The 20275-nt window shown below is 41.9% G+C and overlaps 2 protein-coding genes across 2 annotated transcripts; one reads left to right on the forward strand and one right to left on the reverse strand.

The window, feature by feature from the left end:
• Positions 1 to 61: 61 nt before the first annotated feature.
• On the reverse strand, positions 62 to 11769 carry phb2 (prohibitin 2). Its single transcript, XM_062971795.1, has 9 exons — positions 11627 to 11769; positions 9477 to 9620; positions 9312 to 9396; positions 8856 to 8935; positions 8111 to 8295; positions 7719 to 7848; positions 5899 to 6005; positions 5449 to 5523; positions 62 to 2836 (listed from the first exon to the last, which is right to left on the reverse strand). Exons 2-9 carry the CDS (start codon positions 9601 to 9603, stop codon positions 2756 to 2758), a joined length of 870 nt encoding a protein of 289 aa, XP_062827865.1. The 5' UTR covers positions 9604 to 9620; positions 11627 to 11769; the 3' UTR covers positions 62 to 2755.
• A 31-nt stretch (positions 11770 to 11800) lies between these two features.
• On the forward strand, positions 11801 to 19278 carry emg1 (EMG1 N1-specific pseudouridine methyltransferase). Its single transcript, XM_062971796.1, has 6 exons — positions 11801 to 12020; positions 14372 to 14473; positions 15276 to 15417; positions 17903 to 17961; positions 18041 to 18190; positions 19003 to 19278. The coding sequence occupies exons 1-6, from the start codon at positions 11802 to 11804 to the stop codon at positions 19114 to 19116; spliced, it is 786 nt and encodes a 261-aa protein (XP_062827866.1). The 5' UTR covers position 11801; the 3' UTR covers positions 19117 to 19278.
• Positions 19279 to 20275: the final 997 nt, after the last annotated feature.

Raw genomic sequence — 20275 nt, forward strand, 5'->3', positions numbered from 1 at the left:
TTCTTTTACACATCTCCCATATTTCCATTTTGAAAATGAACATACACTGACACCAGTATCGTAAATTTTAGACCTGATTTTATTTTGTATAAAGATGTGAATTACAAGGCGATAGAATTTACATGAATGAACACAGCAATTATAGAAGCTACACAGCCCCCTATTCCTGAGATAGGATGCTCAATAGAGGGCAGAGGGGACACCCACTGAGATGACAGCCTTTGTTGTGTATAAGGCTTCACTCAGGCCCAGCAGGCAGAGGAGAGCAATAATATGGTCTATGTAAGTCCACAGAGAAGATAGCCTCATGCATCCACTCTGCTGCCTACTTGGCCCCAATCCTTTAGGTTGAGATGGACCAGTTCAGTGGAGCACAGTCTCTTTCCCATGTTGGTCTCTCCCTCATGTCATCGTCAAACTCTCAAGAATAGAACCCAGATTAGTCAGAAAGAACTCTTGGTGGGCTGGGAAATTGATAGAAGATGAGAACTCAAAACAATGCCCAGGCCAAGGAGAATGCGTATGGGCAGAAAATATGTGTAGGGCACTGCTGAGGCTGTCCATGATTACCATGCTCCCTGTTTGGAGGGTCCTAGGAGGCCGTCGCCAATTCATTTTTTCACCTGCTTTATCAGGAGACTGTCACTGCAAGCAGAAAACAAAGATATCAAAGCACTGTGAGAAACATGCACAACATATAGAGACCAAGAACTCACTCAAGGTCATCTTGACATGGCAGCTGGCTCTCCAAATGTTGCTGGGACTGCAAATCCCAACATTCCTCCTCATTAGCTATGATGGCAAGGGCTGTTGGGCCTAGTCCAGAAAAAAAAAATCTGGAGGTCCACACAATTTTCATTGTTGAAATGTAGGAGTATTTACCTCGTTTCTGGGCTGAATTCTACCAAGGACACCCAATGAACCAACTGAATGTCACTCAGCTTTTTTTTTGTAAATTCCATGGATTAAATAAATTTACTCTTGCCAGGATTACCAAAAGTATTCAGGCTTCTGGCTCTATGTTTATGTAATTATGAGAAGCGGAGCAATTATAGCTTTTGGGTGCCTGGTTTCACTAACGAAGAGTTCAATGATCACCATGTCTTCTTGCAAAAGGCTCTTACAAAATCAATTGTGTTCTAGTTTTTCCTGTTTGTGCCATTTTGTACCCTTTGCTTCACATGCTTTGCTCACTTTTTCATTCTTCCCAACTTAGTTCTACTTGGGAGGAAAACTCTTCCATTGTACACTTCTCTATTTACTTTTTTATGCAGCTTCTTTATCCAATTATTAAAACACTTATCACTTTATTCTCATTGATATTGCTCAGGACAAGGATCAGAAGAAACTAAATCCAATCCTTTCACCTTCTCCAATGGCGCCCCCAGTGGTGCAATGGGTTAAAAACCCTTATATTAGCAGAACTGGTCAAAGGTTTGAATCCAGGGAGCGAGGTGAGCTCCTGTCTGTCAGCTCTAACTCCCTATTCAGGGACATGAGGGAAGCCTCACACAAGATGGTAAAACATCAACTATCCAGGCATCCCTGGGCAATATCCTTGCAGACGGCCAATCCTTTCATACCAGATGCGACTTGCAGTTTCTCAAGTCGCTCCTGACATGGAAAAAAAAACTTTCACCAGTCCCATCCTCTGCAACTTCACGATTTCCACATAATTCTTCTTTCACTCCCATCTCTACTAGAACCATAAGGCTTATTACCCACTTAAAGGTATTTTAATTTACTAAAATGATTATGGTCTAAATCCTGTTAACCCTGAATAGAGTAGAACCACAAATAAACTACATTTACATGAAGAATCCCCATTCAACAATTGCTTTTATAGGTCTACTTTACTCAGGAGCAACCAGTCCCAAGCTGTTGTCGGCCATGCTTAGAATGTGAGGGCAAAACACAAGAACTATGCCTTACTATTCCCCACTAATGAAGTCATGGAATAAATAGTGTATCTTACCTTCCTCTGCATCCGTTGAGAGAAGGGGAAGGGAAATGGGACAGAAGAAAAAAAAAGTGTTAGATCTAGAAAAGTTTTATATATCATAGGGAGAAGGGAAGTTTTGGTGTGCTTGAAAGGAGAGTGAGGGGAGAATCTAATATACTTCAGAGAACAAGTACGATTGAATAATACTCCAAAAAATAAGGTGTATACTAGTCTTACTCCAAAAAAACTTAATGCAGCTTATGTCAAGGCTTCCTGCTCACAACCACCTCCAAGAGATGTAATGGTGCTTTCAGAGCTCCCTTAAATCATGTGCAGGCAGCTGCTTGAGGTTCCCCTTGCTTTCACTCACCCTGCACCTCGATTATCCAAACACATATCTCTTTTCAAAAATCGCAATGACCATATCACTTTTGGATTTTGAAATAGGGAGCATTTTAGCCTTAGATCAAGTTGGATGGCCTCTCAAAACATGCTTTAAATCAGGCATGGGCAAACTTGGGTCCTCCAGGTGTTTTGGACTTCAACTCCCACAATTCCTAACAGCCTACCAGTTTGCCATGTCTGTTTTAAATGATCTATCAGTATCCTTTTAGATGTTTCTAGGGACATGCAGCCATTTCAAGGCTGTATTTTGGGGAAGAGAGGGAGAGTCTGGTGAGGGCTCCACACAACCTACAAGCCACACAATTGTCATTGTCCTGAATCATATTCAGCAGATGTAGCATGTTAAGGGCCACTCCAGAAGAACACCCCACTAAAGAAGTTTTGTAATTTGGATCTCTACAAGTCTCCTCACCTAGTAAAACCTTCATCCTGTAGATTCAGCACTAAGTTGTCAGCAGTAAGATAAACACGATTCTGAGACGATGCAATCTGTAAAAGGTGAGGAATGGGAGCAAAAGAGAGATAGAAAATATATATCAGCTTAAGCACGAGATCAGCCAAATAAAGGTTTTTCATAAACACAAGGGTAGGGAGCCCCTGATGGCGCAGCAAATTAAACCGCTGAGCTGCTGAATTTGTCGACTGAAAGGTCAACAGTCCGAATCTGGGGAGCAGGATGAGCTCCCACTTTTAGCCTCAGCTTCTGCCAACCTAGCAGTTCGAAAACATAGCAATTCGAAATATCCAAAAAGCATTGAATGTTTGCTATGTACTGTGATCTGCCCTGAGTCCCCTTGGGGAGATAGGGTGGAATATATTATTTATTTATTTATTTATTTATTTATTTATTTATTTGCGACATTTATATACCGCCCTTCTCACCCCGAAGGGGACTCAGGGCGGTTTACAAGTATATATACATACAATATATTATATTATACAACTATATTGCAATATTATTAGTAATATTGCATGTAATATAAATATACAATTATAATAGTGAACCACAATCATTATTACATTGTATTACAACATAGTATTATTATTAATATTAATATTATATATATTCATGTGTGTGTGTGTGTGCATGCGCACACACATACACACACGTATATATATATATATATACACACACACACACGCACAAACACACACACACACAAAGCATATAAATCAAGTATTATTATTATTATTATAGATCAACAGATACCACTTCTGTGGGAAGGTAAAATTGCTCCATGCAGTCATGCCAGCCACATGACCTTGGAGGTCTCTACAGACAACACCGGCTTTTTGGCTTAGAAACAGAGATGAGCACCAACCCCCAGAGTCAGACACGACTAGAATTAATTTCAGGGGAAAACTTTTACCTTTACCTAGGGGGCATTGATTATTTCAGCTCCAGCAGGGCCTAAATAAACATCACCATTAACCACCATTGAACTTAACATTTGCTGCGCAAGTGGCATAAAAAAGGCAATGTAACTATGATGGGAGACAAAACTTTGAAAATGTTCACTTCTGAAACATTTTCTTAATTGTTCTAGCGCAGGGCTTCTTAAATGTTTCCCACTCAATGCCCAAGGAATTTTTAAGTGACCCCTAGGTATATAGGCATAAAAATAAAACATTTACTGAAAATAAATTAGCATTTACAAGGCTAGATAAACAGGCTGATTTTCCTTTTTATGAACTCTATTGAAGCATTTTCTGCAGAGTCCATTGTAAACACTGCATGTTATTGCTATCAGATTTGTGTAAATGACTAGCCATCAGAAATAATAATATAATAATAATAATAAAACTTTATTTATACCCCGCCATCATCTCCCCAATGGGGACTCGGGGCGGCTTACATGGGGCCATGCCCAAGACAAAACAATAAACCATAACATAATACAATTAAATAATACATTACATAAAATAAACAGTACAACATAAGATCAAAACAGCAATATAACACGAGCGGGCCGCATGAATACTACATTTAAAAAACTAGATTAAAAATTAAAACTCTGGGTGAGAAAGGGATCAGAATAAAACCTCGAGGGACGGGACATCTGATAGTGAACCAGTCTAGAGGATAAATATCGGGGGGGAGTAGCATAGAACATTTACTCTCCGAAAGCACACCGGAAGAGCCATGTTTTTAAATCTTTCCTGAAGGCTAAAAGGGTGGGGGCTTGCCTGATTTCAATGGGCAGCGAGTTCCACAAGCGAGGGGCCACCGCAGAAAAGGCCCTCTCCCTTGTTCCTACAAGGCGAGCCTGAGATATAGGTAGTGGCGACAGGAGGGCCTCCCCTGATGATCGGAGAGGTCGGGCAGGTTTATGGTAGGAGATACGGTCACGGAGATAGGCGGGTCCCAAACCGTTTAGGGCTTTATAAATGATGGTCTGCACCTTGAATTGGGACCGGAAGATGAACGGCAGCCAGTGGAGCTCCTTAAACAGGGGAGTAGATCTCTCCCTGTAACTCGCCCCCGTTATTAGTCTGGCGGCCGAACGTTGGACCAGCTGTAACTTCCGGGCCGTCTTCAAGGGAAGCCCCACGTAGAGCGCATTACAGTAGTCCAGTCTAGAGGTAACTAAGGCGTGCACCACCGTGGTCACCTTTTAGCTGTGGCCAAATTTTTCTTGACCCCAACACTGAGCTAAGGGGACCCCATTTGGGGATTTCCAGTTTAAGAAGCAGTGGCCCAGAGAGCTTAAAAAGCATTAGGTAGGGATACTGCCTTATTACATCCACAAAACAGATTGTTTTCCATTCAAGTCTATCAGTCCTTGAAACGTCTGCATTCTTTTTTCTTTCCCTGGGAGCCTTTCCTTGGCCTATGGCACACTGTAGTCCTTGAGTGGCTACAGCTGGTTGTTTCCACTCAGCGTAACAGGAGATCCTCTTACAAAAAGTGTTAAGAGGCTTCCATGCCTGTATTTTAAGATGCAGACATAAAACACGCAGAAATCAGTATAGACCAAAGATGGCACTAGCATATTTGCCTTGCATTTGTCACTTGGACTGTGACAATGAGGGACTAACATCTTGGGGAGGGAAAGCCAAGTACAGGCGTGTTCCAGAAAATTCAGAACCTCAAAACTTACCGTCTTGGATATGTTCTGGGCAGCACGGATCTTGCGCAGTTTGATATAGCCTGGGTTCTTGCCGAGAGCTTCACCTATGTGAAGAATTGGCTAAGGAAACATTTCAAAGACTTCTGGTACTTGACCCTCATCTTAGATCAGGCATGGGCTAAATTCAGCCCTCCAGGTGTTTTGGACTTCAACTCCCACAATTCCTAATAGCCTACCGGCTGTGGGACTTCAAATCCAAAACACCTAGAGGGCCGAAGTTTGCCCATGCCTGACCATGGTAAGAAGAGCAACAGCACCTTGCTTCTTTTTTTAGGGGGAGGGAATGATTTCTAGCTGCTGCTTTTTTCCCTTTACCACCCCCCCCCAAAAAAAAAAGCTCAGAAAGCAATTCTGGAAGAGAGAGCTTTCCACATTCTTGGTTAAACGTAGCGGTTTGTCTCCCTAGGAATAAAATAAGGATATCATCTTGGCAGCAGTGGCTTCCCCTTCAGCCTGAACAATCTTTTGCCTTTGTTCCTGCTTAGCTTTCTCCACCAGGAATTGAGCTCTCTGTGCTTCTTGCTGAGCTACAGTAGGAAAGGAAATAAAGTTGGTTTTCCAGACAATCAAGTATAGTCAAAATCCTCAATGCAATAATTTCTGAGGTGTCATTTATCTTTAATGGTTTGAAACGCATGTCTCAAATTCAAGGTCCTTGGGCTGAATCTGGTCTGCTAGATTCTTTTATGTAGCCCTCCAGCTGCTGGACTATCACTCTTGTATTCCTCATTATTAGATATCATGACTAGAGCTGATGGGACTTGTGACACAGTAATGTCTGGAAGGATGCAGTTTGTTCTGCTTAGTAAAGACAGTGAGGTTTGAATTTAGATACAAGGTTTGTGCGACTTTAAAATGTCCTTCAACCTTTCCCCAACCTCAGAGCCACAAGTGCTGTTGGATGGCAATGCCCATTATCCCCAATCTGCACTGTAGATATTCAAAAGTGATGGGAATTGTCATTCAGTAACATCCGGGGACCCAAACTGGGTAAAAACTAAAGAGCTCTGACCACTATGTGTGTGTATGTTGGCCCTTTGTATCCACGGATTCTCTGTCCATGGATTCAATTGCCTTTTGAAGACAACCATAAGGCTGAGGTGGCCAACAATGAAAGTAAGTTTGACATCCCTGGTTTACAACAAAATCCTATGTGTGTTTGTTTCTACACAAACATAGGAACACTATTTGTGCTTTACTGAGTCAAATAGCTATCTACTTGGTGGCCCCCTGTCTTTGGAATGCCCTCCCGAGGGAGATCAGGATGGCTCCCACTCTGCAAACTTTCTGCACACAACTGACGACATGGTTGTTTCAACAAGCCTTTGACCATATTTAGATGCCTTTAATAAACATGTGAAGACCCATAGATGTCACCAAGCACTTTACATTACTAGATTGACTACAGTGTTCCCTCGCTACTTTGCAGTTCACTTTTCACGCCCTCACTGTTTCGCGAGTTCTTAATAAACACTAAAATAGTATAAATCATAAAATAATATTATAAATCCCTCTCTACTTCCTTCCTAAGGAAAAGCCTAAGGAAGGGAGAGAAAAGGAAACTGAAGCAGCTGTTTTCGCCTCACAAGGCAGGAGCACACATGCGCGTGCTTGAGAGGCAAGGAGGGGACAGAGACGCTAGCTGCAAACAACACAAATATAGTGTCCCTACTTTGTGGATTTCGACTTTTCACACGTGGTCCTGCAGCTATTGCTGTATTTTATTGATTTTAACCAAGGGGTTTTATGAAGTGAGATATTTATGTTGACTGCTATGTTTTATATTATTTTTTATTTTGTTGTGTTGCACCTTTGAGTGCTTTGTAAGCTGCCCCGAGTCCCTTTGGGAGATGGTGGCAGGGTATAAATAAAGTTTTATTTATTTATTTACTCAATGCACTACTGTCTATCAATATCTCATCACGGTTATAGGCAAAAATATTTCCTACCCAGAATTAAAAGAGATATAACCTGGGAGATCTGCAAGGAAAGCTTGTATCTAATACTTAGCTATGATGCTTACTCCAATCAACAGGACTACTCTCTGGTATCCGTCATAATGTAGCAGTCCTAACATCTGATAATGATAATAACAACAATACATTTCTTATCCACCTCTCCCTGTGGCTTGAAGTGGGAAACTAGAATGCCTTGAGGGAACCACACATCTCCACCATTTTTGCCCCCACCTATCAAGGCTGCAAAATACAAAACTCATCTCTATTTGGAAATTAACTCACCCACTTGCTTAGCTTCAACTGCTGCTGTGTATTCCCTGCTGAAGCTCAGCTCTGTGATGGCTACGTCATCAAGAATAAGGCTAAAATCCTTCGCCCGCTCTGTCAACTCCCGACGAATAAGCAGAGATACCTGAAGGAATAATTGCAGTCTTTGGTTGGCATATGTCTCTATGAGCAAACCCAGAGAGCTTCAGCTCAGGAAGGGTATTAAAAGTGCTTAGGAGTATCTCACCCACCCCCTTGATGCTTCCAACAATGATACAAGAAGTATGAAGGATCCACAGAAGACATGCACAGCTTTATGACTGATGCTCCCACTCTTTTAAAGTCTAATCTCCCATGAGAAGTGGAACTAGATCAATTAGGTCTGCCCGTATGGGAAGAAAACTGACCTGAGCTCGTTGGGTAATGAGCTGGGAGGCATTAAACTTCGCCACCACACTTTTGAGCACTTCGTTGACAATGGAAGGCAAGACCCGTTCTTCATAGTCCATACCGAGGCGCTGGTATAAACTGGGTAATTCTGCAGCATTGGGCCGTGACAGAACTCGCAAAGAGATGTTCACCATCTGCAGGTCTAGAATAAGCATCAAAACAACCAAAGAACTGAGTTTCATTTCTCTAAAATCCACTTCTCTTTCCAGTTCAGCCATAAACCCAGATATCATCAATTCAAAACCCATCATATACACTGTCCTGAAACCTTCTCCAAAACTACAGAACCCTGCAATAAATGACAACAGCAGATGCAAAGGTCCATATAATGGGTACAATATCATACAGATTCTGGGAATACCCAGACTCAATTCCCTACTCTGTAAGACAGCTTACTGGTAACCGTTGATTTTTTTATCCTCATTTTAACATGTACACAGGATTTTGGTAAAGAAGAAGGAGAAGAAGTGTGGTGGAAGCTCCTTCCTTGGATGTTTTTAAACAGAAGCTGGATGGCCATCTGTCAGGGGTACTTTGATTGTGCTTTTCCTGCATGGCCGGGGGTTGGACTAGATGGCCCATGTGGTCTCTTCCAGTTCTATTATTCTATGATTCTATGACCCAAAGCTATGTACAGCATCCTGGGTTTTTTGAAGGATGGAGCACAAAGGAGGGAGATAAGATGCAGCTCTACACCCTCACCTTTGGAGCCTGTTGGTGAGGATATCTTGCGAGGCCGAGCTCGAATATCATAAATGATTGGATATTGGAACCAAGGCAATCTAGAGAAAGAGAGAAAATCCAACATATACAATATTTAAACAGTCATCTTTGGAGGCTTTTAAGCAGAGGCTGGATGGCCATCTGTCAGGCGTGCTTTGAATGAGATTTCCTGCTTCTTGGCAAGGGTTGGACTGGATGGCCCATGAGGTCTCTTCCAACTCTACTATTCTATCATTCTACAGTTCTGAAGAATGAAAAACATTCAAATTGACATGGGAGAAAAGTATGTCACAATGGCTGACCATACCACAAACTTTAATAAGATGATAAAGCGCCATACTACATTTTGGGGGATTTGTGCATATAAAGTGCTGGCAGGGGGAACAGGGTTCCTTAATAAATGTGCTTCCTATAACATAATTCCTAAATAGAAACCTGAAATGCAGTCCTTCTGCAAGAATGGTGTCCTGCTGAACCCCCCCAATACGATTGAAGAATATCGCTCTCTGGCCACCGTCCACTGTGGAAATAAAGAAAAAATAATCAGTAAAAGTTTTGCACCAGAAATCAGAAGATGCCATGACCATAGAGTTGCCTTACCTGTAAAGACAGATTCACGGATGCCATAGGCAGCAGCTCCAGCTCCCAAAAGCAGCTTTAAGGCAGTGCCCATGCCACGGGGGCCAGCAGGCAGGCGGCCTGCAAAATCCTTCAGACTTTGAGCCATGGCAACCTTCAACAGATCTAGGGCCACAGAATGACAAGTAAAATGTTCTGTTTCATGCATCCCTAAAATTTCCTTATCCAAAATTAGGGAAACAATGGCAAATGGGTCAAAGTTCCTTGTATCAGCTGTTCTGGGTGCCAAAAACAATGTTTCCCTGTGCTAGGCTGCTGACATACATCTCTGGAAATTCCAAGTCCCAATTAATCAACAGAGACTGAAATATTTTTAATGAGTTTATTTTGATTGCTAATAAGTGCACAGTGAGTGACCATGTGTGGAGCGCCACACAAATGCATTGACCTGGTTTCTGTTTTATAGATATTTTCATCTTCGATTCTTTGAAACTGTTTCTTTTTGTGTGCAGGCATCAAAAACTATTACCTCATTGGACGATGGGTAACTGTAACGCAGGTGGTGGATTATATATGTATGTGTACATGTTTGTATTATGTGTATTATAGGTGTAAAATAAAAAATAATTTTAATTTTTTGAAAAACCCATTACCACATCTATGTTTATTGTGAGCACATACATACTTCAAGTGCATTGAGTCAGTGCTTAACTAATTACAATGGAATGCAAAGATACAGAATGGGGGACGCTTGACAGCAGTACGTGTGAAAAAGACCTTGGAGTCCTTGTGGGCAACAAGTTAAACATGAGCCAACAATGTAATGTGGCAGCCAAAAAAGCCAACGGGATTTTGGCCTGCATCAATAGGAGTATAGCGTCTACATCCAGGGAAGTCATGTTACCCCTCTATTCTGTCTTGGTCAGGCCACACCTGGAATATTGTGCCAATTCTGGGCACCACAGTTGATGGGGGATGTTGACATGTTGGAATGTGTCCAGAGGAGGGCAACTAAAATGATCAAGGGTCTGCAGAACAAGCCCTACGAGAAGCAGCTTAGAGCTGGGCATGTTTAGCCTGCAGAAGAGAAGGCTGAGAGGAGACACGATAAGGTGCTTTGAATGCGATTCCCTGCTTCTTGGCAGGGGGTAGGACTGGATGGCCCATGAGGTCTCTTCTAACTCTATTATTCTAATTAGTCTCCTAGCTTCCTTATCTTCTAAGAGAATTTATCTTCTTGCTGTGTTGACCAGACCTCCATTCACATCACCTCACCCTTGCCTAGAAAAACAGCTCATTAAATTCATGCTTTGAAGTTCCTTCTTTGCGGAGTAAAACTGGCCCCATTCTTAGAGACTGTTGGAGGCAGCTAAAACTAACTTTCAGGGTGAGGCACAGCAGTGATCAATACCAATGTTAGGCAATTAGCAATACATATAGTGTTTTGTCGAAGCCATTAATGACTGAAATTACTGTGAGTTTTCCAGGCTCTATGGCCATGTTCCAGAAGCATTCCATACTTTTATCCTCTGCGTGTCCAGTGTTGTCATTGCATTGTTTTAACTGATTGTTGTTATCATTTATGTTTTATGTATTTATTATGCTTAATTTTACTGGTTGTATTTTAATCTGTTGTCGTCTGGGCTAGTCCCCATGTGAGCCGCCCCGAGTCCCCCCAGGGAGATGGTGGCAGGATATAAAAATAAAATAATAATAATAATTATTCTCTCCTGACGTTTCATCCACATCTATGGCAGGCATTCCTAGAGGTTGTGAGGTCTTTTGGAAACTAGGCAAATGGGGTTTATATATCTGTGGAAGGTCCAGAGTGGGAGAAAGAACTCTTGTCTGTTTGAAGCAAGTGTGAATGTTGCAATTGGACAGCTTGATTAGCATTGAATAGCCTTGCAGCTTTTGAATGTTGCAACTGGCCAGCTTGATTAGCACTGAATAGCCTTGCAGCTTTTGAATGTTGCAACTGGCCAGCTTGATTAGCATTGAATAGCCTTGCAGCTTCAAAGCCTGTTGCTTCCAAAGACCATGGTGCCAAAAAAGGCCAATTCCTCTATGCTCAAGGACTCGCAGTGTTATTTTTTTTCAACGAATACATTCCAAATCCGACCGAGACCAGCTTTGCCCTCCGCCCTTCAGGCTGCCTCAAATTCACTCACCGCCCTTCGCTTCCTTGCTTTCTTGACTCGCGCTCCTTACCACGCCGCCGCTCTGAAGGGAGAAGGACACCGGATGTGACGAAACCCTCACGCGCCTCGGAAGCGCTCGACTTTGCCCTCAAATAGCAGTGGCCGGATATGGAGTCCTCCGCGTGCTTATTACTTCCGGCACCCGATGAATTACTTAGAAAGCGACGGGAGGGATTTTTTTTTCCTCGCGAGGTCAGGACCGGAAGTAGAGGCAGCCGGGCAACCAGCGAGCGTGCCCAAAATGGCGGACGACTCCTCGAGGAAGCGCTTGAGCGCGGACAAGGCCTCGGGGCCGGACTCGCAGCGCGCGGGGCGGAGGCGGCTCTTGGTCATCCTGGAAGGGGCCTCCCTGGAGACGGTGAAGGTGCGGGCGGGGCCATGAAATCAGCACACGGGATTGATGTGTCAGATACTTTGATTTGGATTGGGTCTTCCGGGAAGTGCGCCTACAGGCATGGGCTACCCTGGGTCCTCCAGGTGTTTTGGACTTCAACTCCCACCATTCCTGATAGCCTCAGGCCCCTTCCTTTTCTCCCTCAGCCGCTTAAGCGGCTGAGGGAGAAAAGGATGAAGCCTGAGGCTATCAGGAATGGTGGGAGTTGAAGTCCAAAACACCTGGAGGACCCAGGGTAGCCCACACCTGGTCTACACTGCACAATGATTGCAATTTGGCATTTAATGTGTGGACATAATAATAATAAACTGTGGCAAGTTCTTGGTGGTTTATGGGGATACCAAGGCCTGTCTGCTGAAGAATCTATCACGACCAAGTAGCAACAGTAAGAACAGGCCACGGATCAACAAATTTGAGAAAGGAGTATGGCAGGGCTGTATATGGGAAAGGAGTAGGGCCCGGGCTGTGGCGCAGGCTGGAGAGCAAGCCAGCTGCAACCAGCTGCAATGAATCACTCTGACCAGGAGGTCATGAGTGCGAGGCCTGCTCGGAGCCTATGTTTGTCTTGTCTTTGTTCTATGTTAAAAGGCATTGAATGTTTGCCTATATGTGTAATGTGATCCGCCCTGAGTCCCCTTTGGGGTGAGAAGGGTGGAATATAAATGCTGTAAATAAATAAAAATAAATATACTCTACTCCTACCTATTCAACTTGTATGCAGAACACATCATGCGACGTGTGGGGCATGATGAATCCAAGGCTGGAGTTAAAATTGCTGGAAGATACATTAACAACCTTAGATATGCAGACAATAACCACTTTGATGGCTGAAAGCAAGGAGGAGCTGAGGAGCTTATAACCAAGGTGAAAGAAGAAAGTGCAAAAGCTGGGTTACAGTTAAACATAAAAAACCCAAAATTATGGGAACCAGACTGGGAGAAATCAGTGGAGGCAGTGACAGACGATTACTGCAGATGCAGACTGCAGCCAGAAAATCAGATGACGTTTACTTCATGAGAGGAGAGCAATGACCAACCTCAATAAAATAGTGAAGAGTATTGGCAACAAAGGTACATAGTTAAAGTCAGGGGTCCCCAAACTTTTTAAACAGTTCACGGTCCCTCAGACTGTTGGAGGGCCAGACTATAGTTGAAAAAAACAAAACAACTATGAACAAATTCCTATGCACACGACACATCTCTTATTTTGAAGTAAAAAAACAAACAAATGGGAATAAATACATCCTCAATATTAATAATAATAATAATGAGGGTTGGAAGACACCCCTTGGGCCATTTAGTCCAACCCCCTTCTGCCTTTGTGCAGCAAAAGCACAAGCAAATCACCTCTGACAGGTGGCCACCCAGCCTCAATGTTGTTAATAATAATAATAATAATAATAATAATAATAATAATAAAATCACACAGTCCTAAACTCTTGGGAAGTGTTCAACTTGTGATTTTGTGATACGAAATCTAGCATATATATCTCATTTGCTGTGTTATACTGTGTTTTTGTGTTAATAATAATAATAATAAGGTCAATAATAAAGAGAGTTGGAAGAGACCCTTTGGGCCATTTAGTCCAACCCCCTTCTGCCTTTGTGCACCAAAAGCACTGGCAAAGCACCCCTTAATAATTAATAATATAATAATTAAAATACCATTATAAACAAGCAAAGCTTTGGAAGGCACGCACCAGGTGAGGAAGGAGGTTGGAACGGGCCTTTCCCTCCTCCCTCACGCTGCACGCGCCTTCCTCGGTGGAGGAGGAGGGATCTGCTGCTGCTGCGAGGGCTGGATAAATGGCTTCGATGGGCCGCAGGTGGCCCCCGGGTCTTAGTTTGGGGACCCCTGGTTAAAGCAATGGCATTTCCCATAGTAACCTACAGATATGAGAGCTGGACTATAAGAAAGGCTGAGCGAAGGAAGATAGATGCTTTTGAACTGTGGTGTTGGAGGAAAATTCTGAGCGTGCCTTGGACTACAAGAAGATCCAACCAGTCCATACTCCAGGAAATAATCCCCGACTGCTCACTAGAGGGAAGGATATTAGATGCAAAGATGAAGTATTTTGGCCACATAATGAGAAGACAGGAAAGCTTGGAGAAGAGAATGATGCTGGGGAAAATGGAAGCAAAAAGGAAGAGGGGCTGACCAAGGGCAAGATGGTATCCTTGAAGTGACTGGCTTGACCTTGAAGGAACTGGGGGTGGCCATGGCAGGGACTGGTCCAAGAGGAACGAATAAACACCAAAAAACTTTGTGTAGAAAAAGTGGAATAAAAGATAACAAATAATAATTTTTAAATATGTTTCCAGGTTGGAAAAACGTATGAGCTGTTGAACTGTGACAAGCATAAATCATTGCTTCTGCGAAATGGCCGGGACCCTGGGGTGGTTCGACCGGACATCACACACCAGGTACTTCCCTGTACAAGAGTAGTTTGCTATATGCTGTTTGCTCTTATCTGAAATATTATCCTTTTTGTTTTTGTAGAAATGCCATCAAAATGGTGTTGCCAGTTCTGTTTTAGTTTCAAACAAATGGTCATCACCTTGACTAGCATTTAATGGCCTTATAGATTCAAAGCCTGGCTGCTTCCTGCTTGAAGGAATCCTTTGTTGGGAGGTGTTAGCTGACCTGATTGTTTCATGTCTGGAATTCTCCTGGTTTCAGGGTCTTGTTCTTTATTTACTGTCCTGATTTTAGAGGCTTTTAAACACTGATAGCCAGATTTTGTTCATTTTCATAGGGTTTTGTTGAATGTTCCTCACTTATTATTATTCTTACTGATTTATTTTTATCCCGTTTTTCCCCCATGAGTGAAATTCAAAGTGGTGAACAGTGGTTTTCATAGAATATACGGTTCTATGAAAACCACAGTTCATAGAACATATGGTTTTCATAGAATAATAGATTTGGAAGAGACCACATGGGCCATCTAGTCCAACCCTCTGCCATGCAGGAAAGGTATAAAGCATCCCCAAAGGATGGCCACCCAGACTCTTTTTAAAAGCATTCAAGGAAAGAGCTTCTACCACACTAAGGCAATGAGTTCCACTTCTGAACAGCTTTTACAGTCAGGAAGTTTTTTCTAATGTTCAAGTTGAATCTCCTTTTCTGTGATTTGAATCCATTGCTTGGAATCATAATTTTCAGGGCAGCAAAAAACAAGCCTCCTTCTTCCTTAAAACATCTTTTGCCTTTCACACTTCCCCTCAGAGCCTTCTGATGCTCATGGACAGTCCTTTGAATCGAGCTGGTCTTCTCCAGGTTTATATCCATACAGAAAAGAATGTTCTTATTGAAGTTAACCCGCAGACAAGAATCCCTCGCACGTTTGATCGCTTTTGTGGCCTAATGGGTAAGAAAATGTAACACATAATTTCTCATCTCATCAAATGCTCTGAAAGAGAAGGACTACATGTGAAAATATTTTTGGTTGGCAGGCCTTTTTTTTTACTTGCAGCTGCTTATCACTTTTCACTGCTGCTGGTTCTGTAGTAACATAAAAGTGGTCATATTTCTTGAGGGGGCACAGAAAAGAAGTGTTTCAAATTGATGGATGCAGTTTCAAAGAAGTGTATTTCATGATGGCAACTTGTTACGATTACACAAAAAGATACCAACGGTTTAGTGAGTTATCAAGTTTTACTAACCATTTTGAGCCAGAAACAAATTTAAAAGATAACTCCGCAAATGGAGAATATCTCATTAAGCCTTATGTTGTGGGCGTTGCCATCTTGCAAATGAGTAAAATTGTTTGTATGTTGGGAGAGGAGGCATCTAGCAATAATAATTGGAAACTATGCCTCACCCTTTCAAAGAGTAAGTTTTTTTTCTAATTCATGGGCTGTTTGTGATTGCAGATAACCATTTGAGATCAGGTCCATCTTTTTTAAACACCCTGTACTTCATACATCATGATAATGTCACAGTGAAGGTACATTCTGAAGAGAAAAGTTATTTCTTGCAGTACACTGACAAAAGGATCACCTTCAGTGAGAAATAAACTCAAATTTGGTTAGGAAGGATTATGCAGTTCCTAAGACTAGAAACTAAGAAGATTAATGGGAAGAAATCACACAAAGCATCAGAATTAGGAACTGTGTAGTAGGAAGAAGCCCAAGGGTAGGCTACACGGGGCATAAAATAAACTGAAGTCAAAGGTGGATAAGCTTCCCACAGAGTGTTGAAGTTAGGACAAAGATGAATGCTAAAAGTATGAAGAGGCTGTATGCTCAGGCCTAAGAGTATCTTTGCACCTAATTTTTTGTGTGGATTGATTTGAGCTTTAAAAAAATGTGGACTTCCAGCACTTCAGCAGATAAATCATTGGGTTATTAATACAGCTTGAGGGAATGCCTCATGAACATATGTAGCAATTTGATAATTCGAGAATTTACAAAAAATAGCAATCATGTCAAATTAGACCCAAGGCACATAAAGTTCTAGACGTCTAGTTCCAGACTATCTGAAGGGCTGTCTCCTTATATGACTGGGCCTGGGCTTCCAAGAGCTTCAGGGAGGTATTTCTATTGGTCCAACCACCATTCTATGTTGCTTCATGGAAATGCAGAAGAGGGTCTTAGTGGCTTCTCACAGGCTTTGGAATTTCTTCCCAAGGGAAAAAAGGATTATTTTCTTGATCTTATTTTAGGAATTGACTGTAAGGGTTTTTAGAGTGTGCTGTGTTAATGGACTGCTGTTCTGATCTCTTTTGGATGGACTTATTTTGAAAGGTTATAATTCTATGTGTTGCTTGTTTTTGAACAATAACTTTGCACATGTTTTTACTTCTCTTTTGAAAATGTTTTAAAGTTTCACAGTGGACCCTTGGTGTACCTGCTAGGGTTTGGTTCTGGAAATTCCCTCCCCTGCTGAATGCCAAAAATGCTCAAGTTCCTACAATGGCCTATAAAATTAGCATCCCTTATATAATGTCAAATAATTTGCTTGGAGTGCCAGAGAGTGTCTTAGAAATATATATCTATATCTATATAGAACTAGATGGATGGATGGATGGATGTAGATAGATAGATAGATAGAACTATGGCTGGTTAAATCTGTGGATGTAGAACCTATGGATGTGGAGGCCAGGATGTATCTGTTGTACTTTTTGTAAGTTGCCATGAATATTGGTATTGGAGAAAGGCGGGATTTGAATTCATAAATAGTAACATCTAGCCCATTGTTCTCTGAACATAATGGCCAGTCAGTTGCTCAAGGAAAGCTCACTAGCAGGAATACTGCTGAATCTTTTATTGACCTCTCTGGCCACTGATATCCTGAGGCATGATTCGTCTTATATTGATTATGACTTCTAACATTCTGACTAGTAGTCATTCTACTAGTCAGTAGAACCTCTGAACAACAGAGGTGGTCTAGTTACATAAGCAGCTCTTCCAAATCTGCCTTATAGCTACTCAATTCCACTGGCACTCTGGTAATTACTTTGAGCTGAAGGCTATATGAGCTGCTAAAAGGGATGGGGAATCTGTTGCTTTCCAACTCCCATTAGTCCTCTCCACAGGCCCGTGATAAAGAATATTAGAGGCTGTAATCAGATAGATAGTACCTTGTGGGCCATGGACACAATCCTTTTCTTTCTTTTTTTTTAACTCTTGGAACTACAAAAATGAATAATGTCAAATACCTATTTAGTTGTCTGTTCTGGCTGGTGAACTTGATATATCATGGCTTGTGCAAGACTGTTCCAAGGAAGGGGTTCAACAGATCACTGGGAAAAAGCAGCAGGGCAAAAGATCCTGATAGATGGCCATGCACATGCCTTAGAGGCATAACTGTCTTGTAACTAATATAAGCATCTTACATCTCTTTCCTCTTAGTTCAGTTGTTACATAAATTCAGTGTCAGAGCTGCTGATGGACCACAGAAATTATTAAAGGTAATAACTTTACTAGTATATTGTGAGTCTCTGAAATGACTGTTGATATTGATAATCTAATTGTATTTTTCTTGTATAGGTAATTAAGAATCCAGTAACAGATCATCTTCCTGTGGGCTGTATGAAGATTGGCACATCCTTTTCAGTTCCTACTGTGACAGATGTGCGTGACCTAGTGCCGACTGCAGATCCCGTCGCTATTGTTGTGGGAGCTTTTGCCCATGGCTCGGTAAGGGTTACATATAACAATGTCTTGCAAAGCAGGCATTGTACTTCAGACTCATCAGATGGTTTGCTGGCAGGACAATACAAATATGTTGTACTTGTATAGGATAGACATACTGTAAGCATTCCCTGTGTTATTAAGTACACAAAACTGTACTTCGATAAAGCATGGGAAGCTGTCTTTATACCAAGCTAATCCATATAGCTCAATGTGTTCTGCAGTTTTCCAGTTGCTGTTGTGTGCTTTCAAATAGTTTCTGACTTACAGCAACCCTTTTGTGGGACCTTCTGGTCAAGATTTTGTTTGTAAGGATTTTGCTTTTCTTTGAGGCTGATACATTGTGACTTTCTGAAGGTCACTCAGTTGGCTTACACAGCTAATCCAGAATTCAGCACTCAAACCAATCTACCACATTGGCTCTCTGGTGCTACACTAGAGGACATCAACGTACAGCCTAGGGCCAAATGGGATTCCTCAAGCTGTTTTTGCAATCCTTGAACCTTTCAGAACACTAAACCACTATTTTTCTGGTCTAAAAAAAGAATGAAAAGGTCCCCTCCTGAATAATTTATTTATAAAAATATTAAATAGTACACGGGGCCAACAACCTGTTTAAAAGATAGATTACCTTTCCAGCAGGGAGGGGCATTTCAAAATCTGTTTTACTTCTAACTACTTTCAGGAGTTTATGCGTTTTAGCAGTTTTTATTGGCTAGCACAGCCCCAGGGTTAGTGGTTGGCTCTGGACTCACTGCATCCTATTTCCATAGAGAATTAACACATTGTATTATATGAAAGCTGTCTTTCTTTTTCAGGTTAATGTTGACTACACAGAGAAAATGATTTCAATCAGCAATTATCCACTCTCTGCTGCTTTGACGTGTGCCAAGATCACATCAACTTTTGAAGAAATGTGGGGCGTAGTTTGAGTTTGCCGATATTAATTCATTTCATTGGACTCAGTTTGCATGCTTCACCTTCCAAAGTGATGTCTTAGGGCTCTACATGGCACATTCCTTGTTTTGGAGGATATACGAACCTTGGCATTTCTTTGTTCTCTTCTATAGCAAATAAAATTATTTTTGAACAGAGTTTGTCTGTCTCTATCTAGGGGTATCTAAAAAGACTGGCGGTTTCATGTTCACCAAGCGGTTCCCTTCCTAAAACTTCAACAGGAAATTAAAAATTGAATCTTTCTCAACTGGGGAATAAAAGTTTGTTAGGATTAATTCTGACTACTATAATCTCCCTTTCCCATGCTTATTAACTCAAGAGTGCTTAAGAATACCTACTTTAGTTAAAATGTACATAACAGGTATATGTAGAGCTGATCATGTAACTTAACAGTTCTAGCTAAGGATAGTGTGTTGTTTTTGGATGAATGCCTGAAGGAGGTAATGGGCTGGATGAGGAAAAACAAATAGAAACTGAATCCAGACAAAGTAGGCGCTTGCCATCAAGGGTCCTAATCTGGAATGGAGATCTGTCAACCAGTTCTGGATCAGGTTACATTCCCCCCCCCCCTCCCAAAAGACTTCGCAACTTGGGAGTGCGCCTGGATCAGTCTCCATATGTCAGCCCAGGTAGATACAATAGTCAGGAGTGCTTACTATCAGCTTCAGCTGATATGCCAGCTGCTCCCCTTCCAAGATTTGAAAGACCTAAAGATGATAGTGCATGTGCTGATAATCTCAAGGTTGGACTTCTGCAATACGCTTTACATTGGGCTATCTTTGTACCACGTTTGGAAACTTGTTAGTTCAAAATATGGCAGCAAGATTGGTGACAGGAATATCTAGGAATGAGCACATTACTCATTTCCTAATGTCACTCCACTGGTTTCCAGTTAGTTTCTGGGCAAAATACAAAATGTTGGTTTTGCGCTTTAAAGCCCTACATGGTTTGGGTCGGGGTTACCTACATGATTGCCTTCTCCCACACAATCCGCCTCAAACACTGAAGTCCTCTGGGGGTGACTACTCCCACCAGCCGCAAGACTATAGAACAACCTACCAGAAAAGATCTGAGTGTTAAAATTAGGTGTCAGAATTTAAGACAACAAAAAAACCATCTCTTTCCAGCAGGCCT

This window comes from Anolis carolinensis, chromosome 2 (assembly GCF_035594765.1).
Source record: "Anolis carolinensis isolate JA03-04 chromosome 2, rAnoCar3.1.pri, whole genome shotgun sequence".
NCBI classification, from domain to species: domain Eukaryota; kingdom Metazoa; phylum Chordata; class Lepidosauria; order Squamata; family Dactyloidae; genus Anolis; species Anolis carolinensis.

Excerpts from the sequence above, each read along its gene's own strand:
- phb2 (XM_062971795.1), bottom strand. The coding sequence starts at position 9,603 with ATGGCTCAAAGTCTGAAGGATTTTGCAGGCCGCCTGCCTGCTGGCCCC. Across the intron at positions 8,296-8,855 it reads CTCACCAACAGGCTCCAAAG|ACCTGCAGATGGTGAACATC; the intron begins GTGAGGGTGTAG and ends TGCTTATTCTAG. Across the intron at positions 5,524-5,898 it reads CCACTGCTGCCAAGATGATA|GGTGAAGCTCTCGGCAAGAA; the intron begins TCCTTATTTTAT and ends ATTCTTCACATA.
- emg1 (XM_062971796.1), top strand. The coding sequence starts at position 11,802 with ATGAATTACTTAGAAAGCGACGGGAGGGATTTTTTTTTCCTCGCGAGG. Across the intron at positions 14,474-15,275 it reads GACCGGACATCACACACCAG|AGCCTTCTGATGCTCATGGA; the intron begins GTACTTCCCTGT and ends ACTTCCCCTCAG. Across the intron at positions 15,418-17,902 it reads TCGCTTTTGTGGCCTAATGG|TTCAGTTGTTACATAAATTC; the intron begins GTAAGAAAATGT and ends CTTTCCTCTTAG.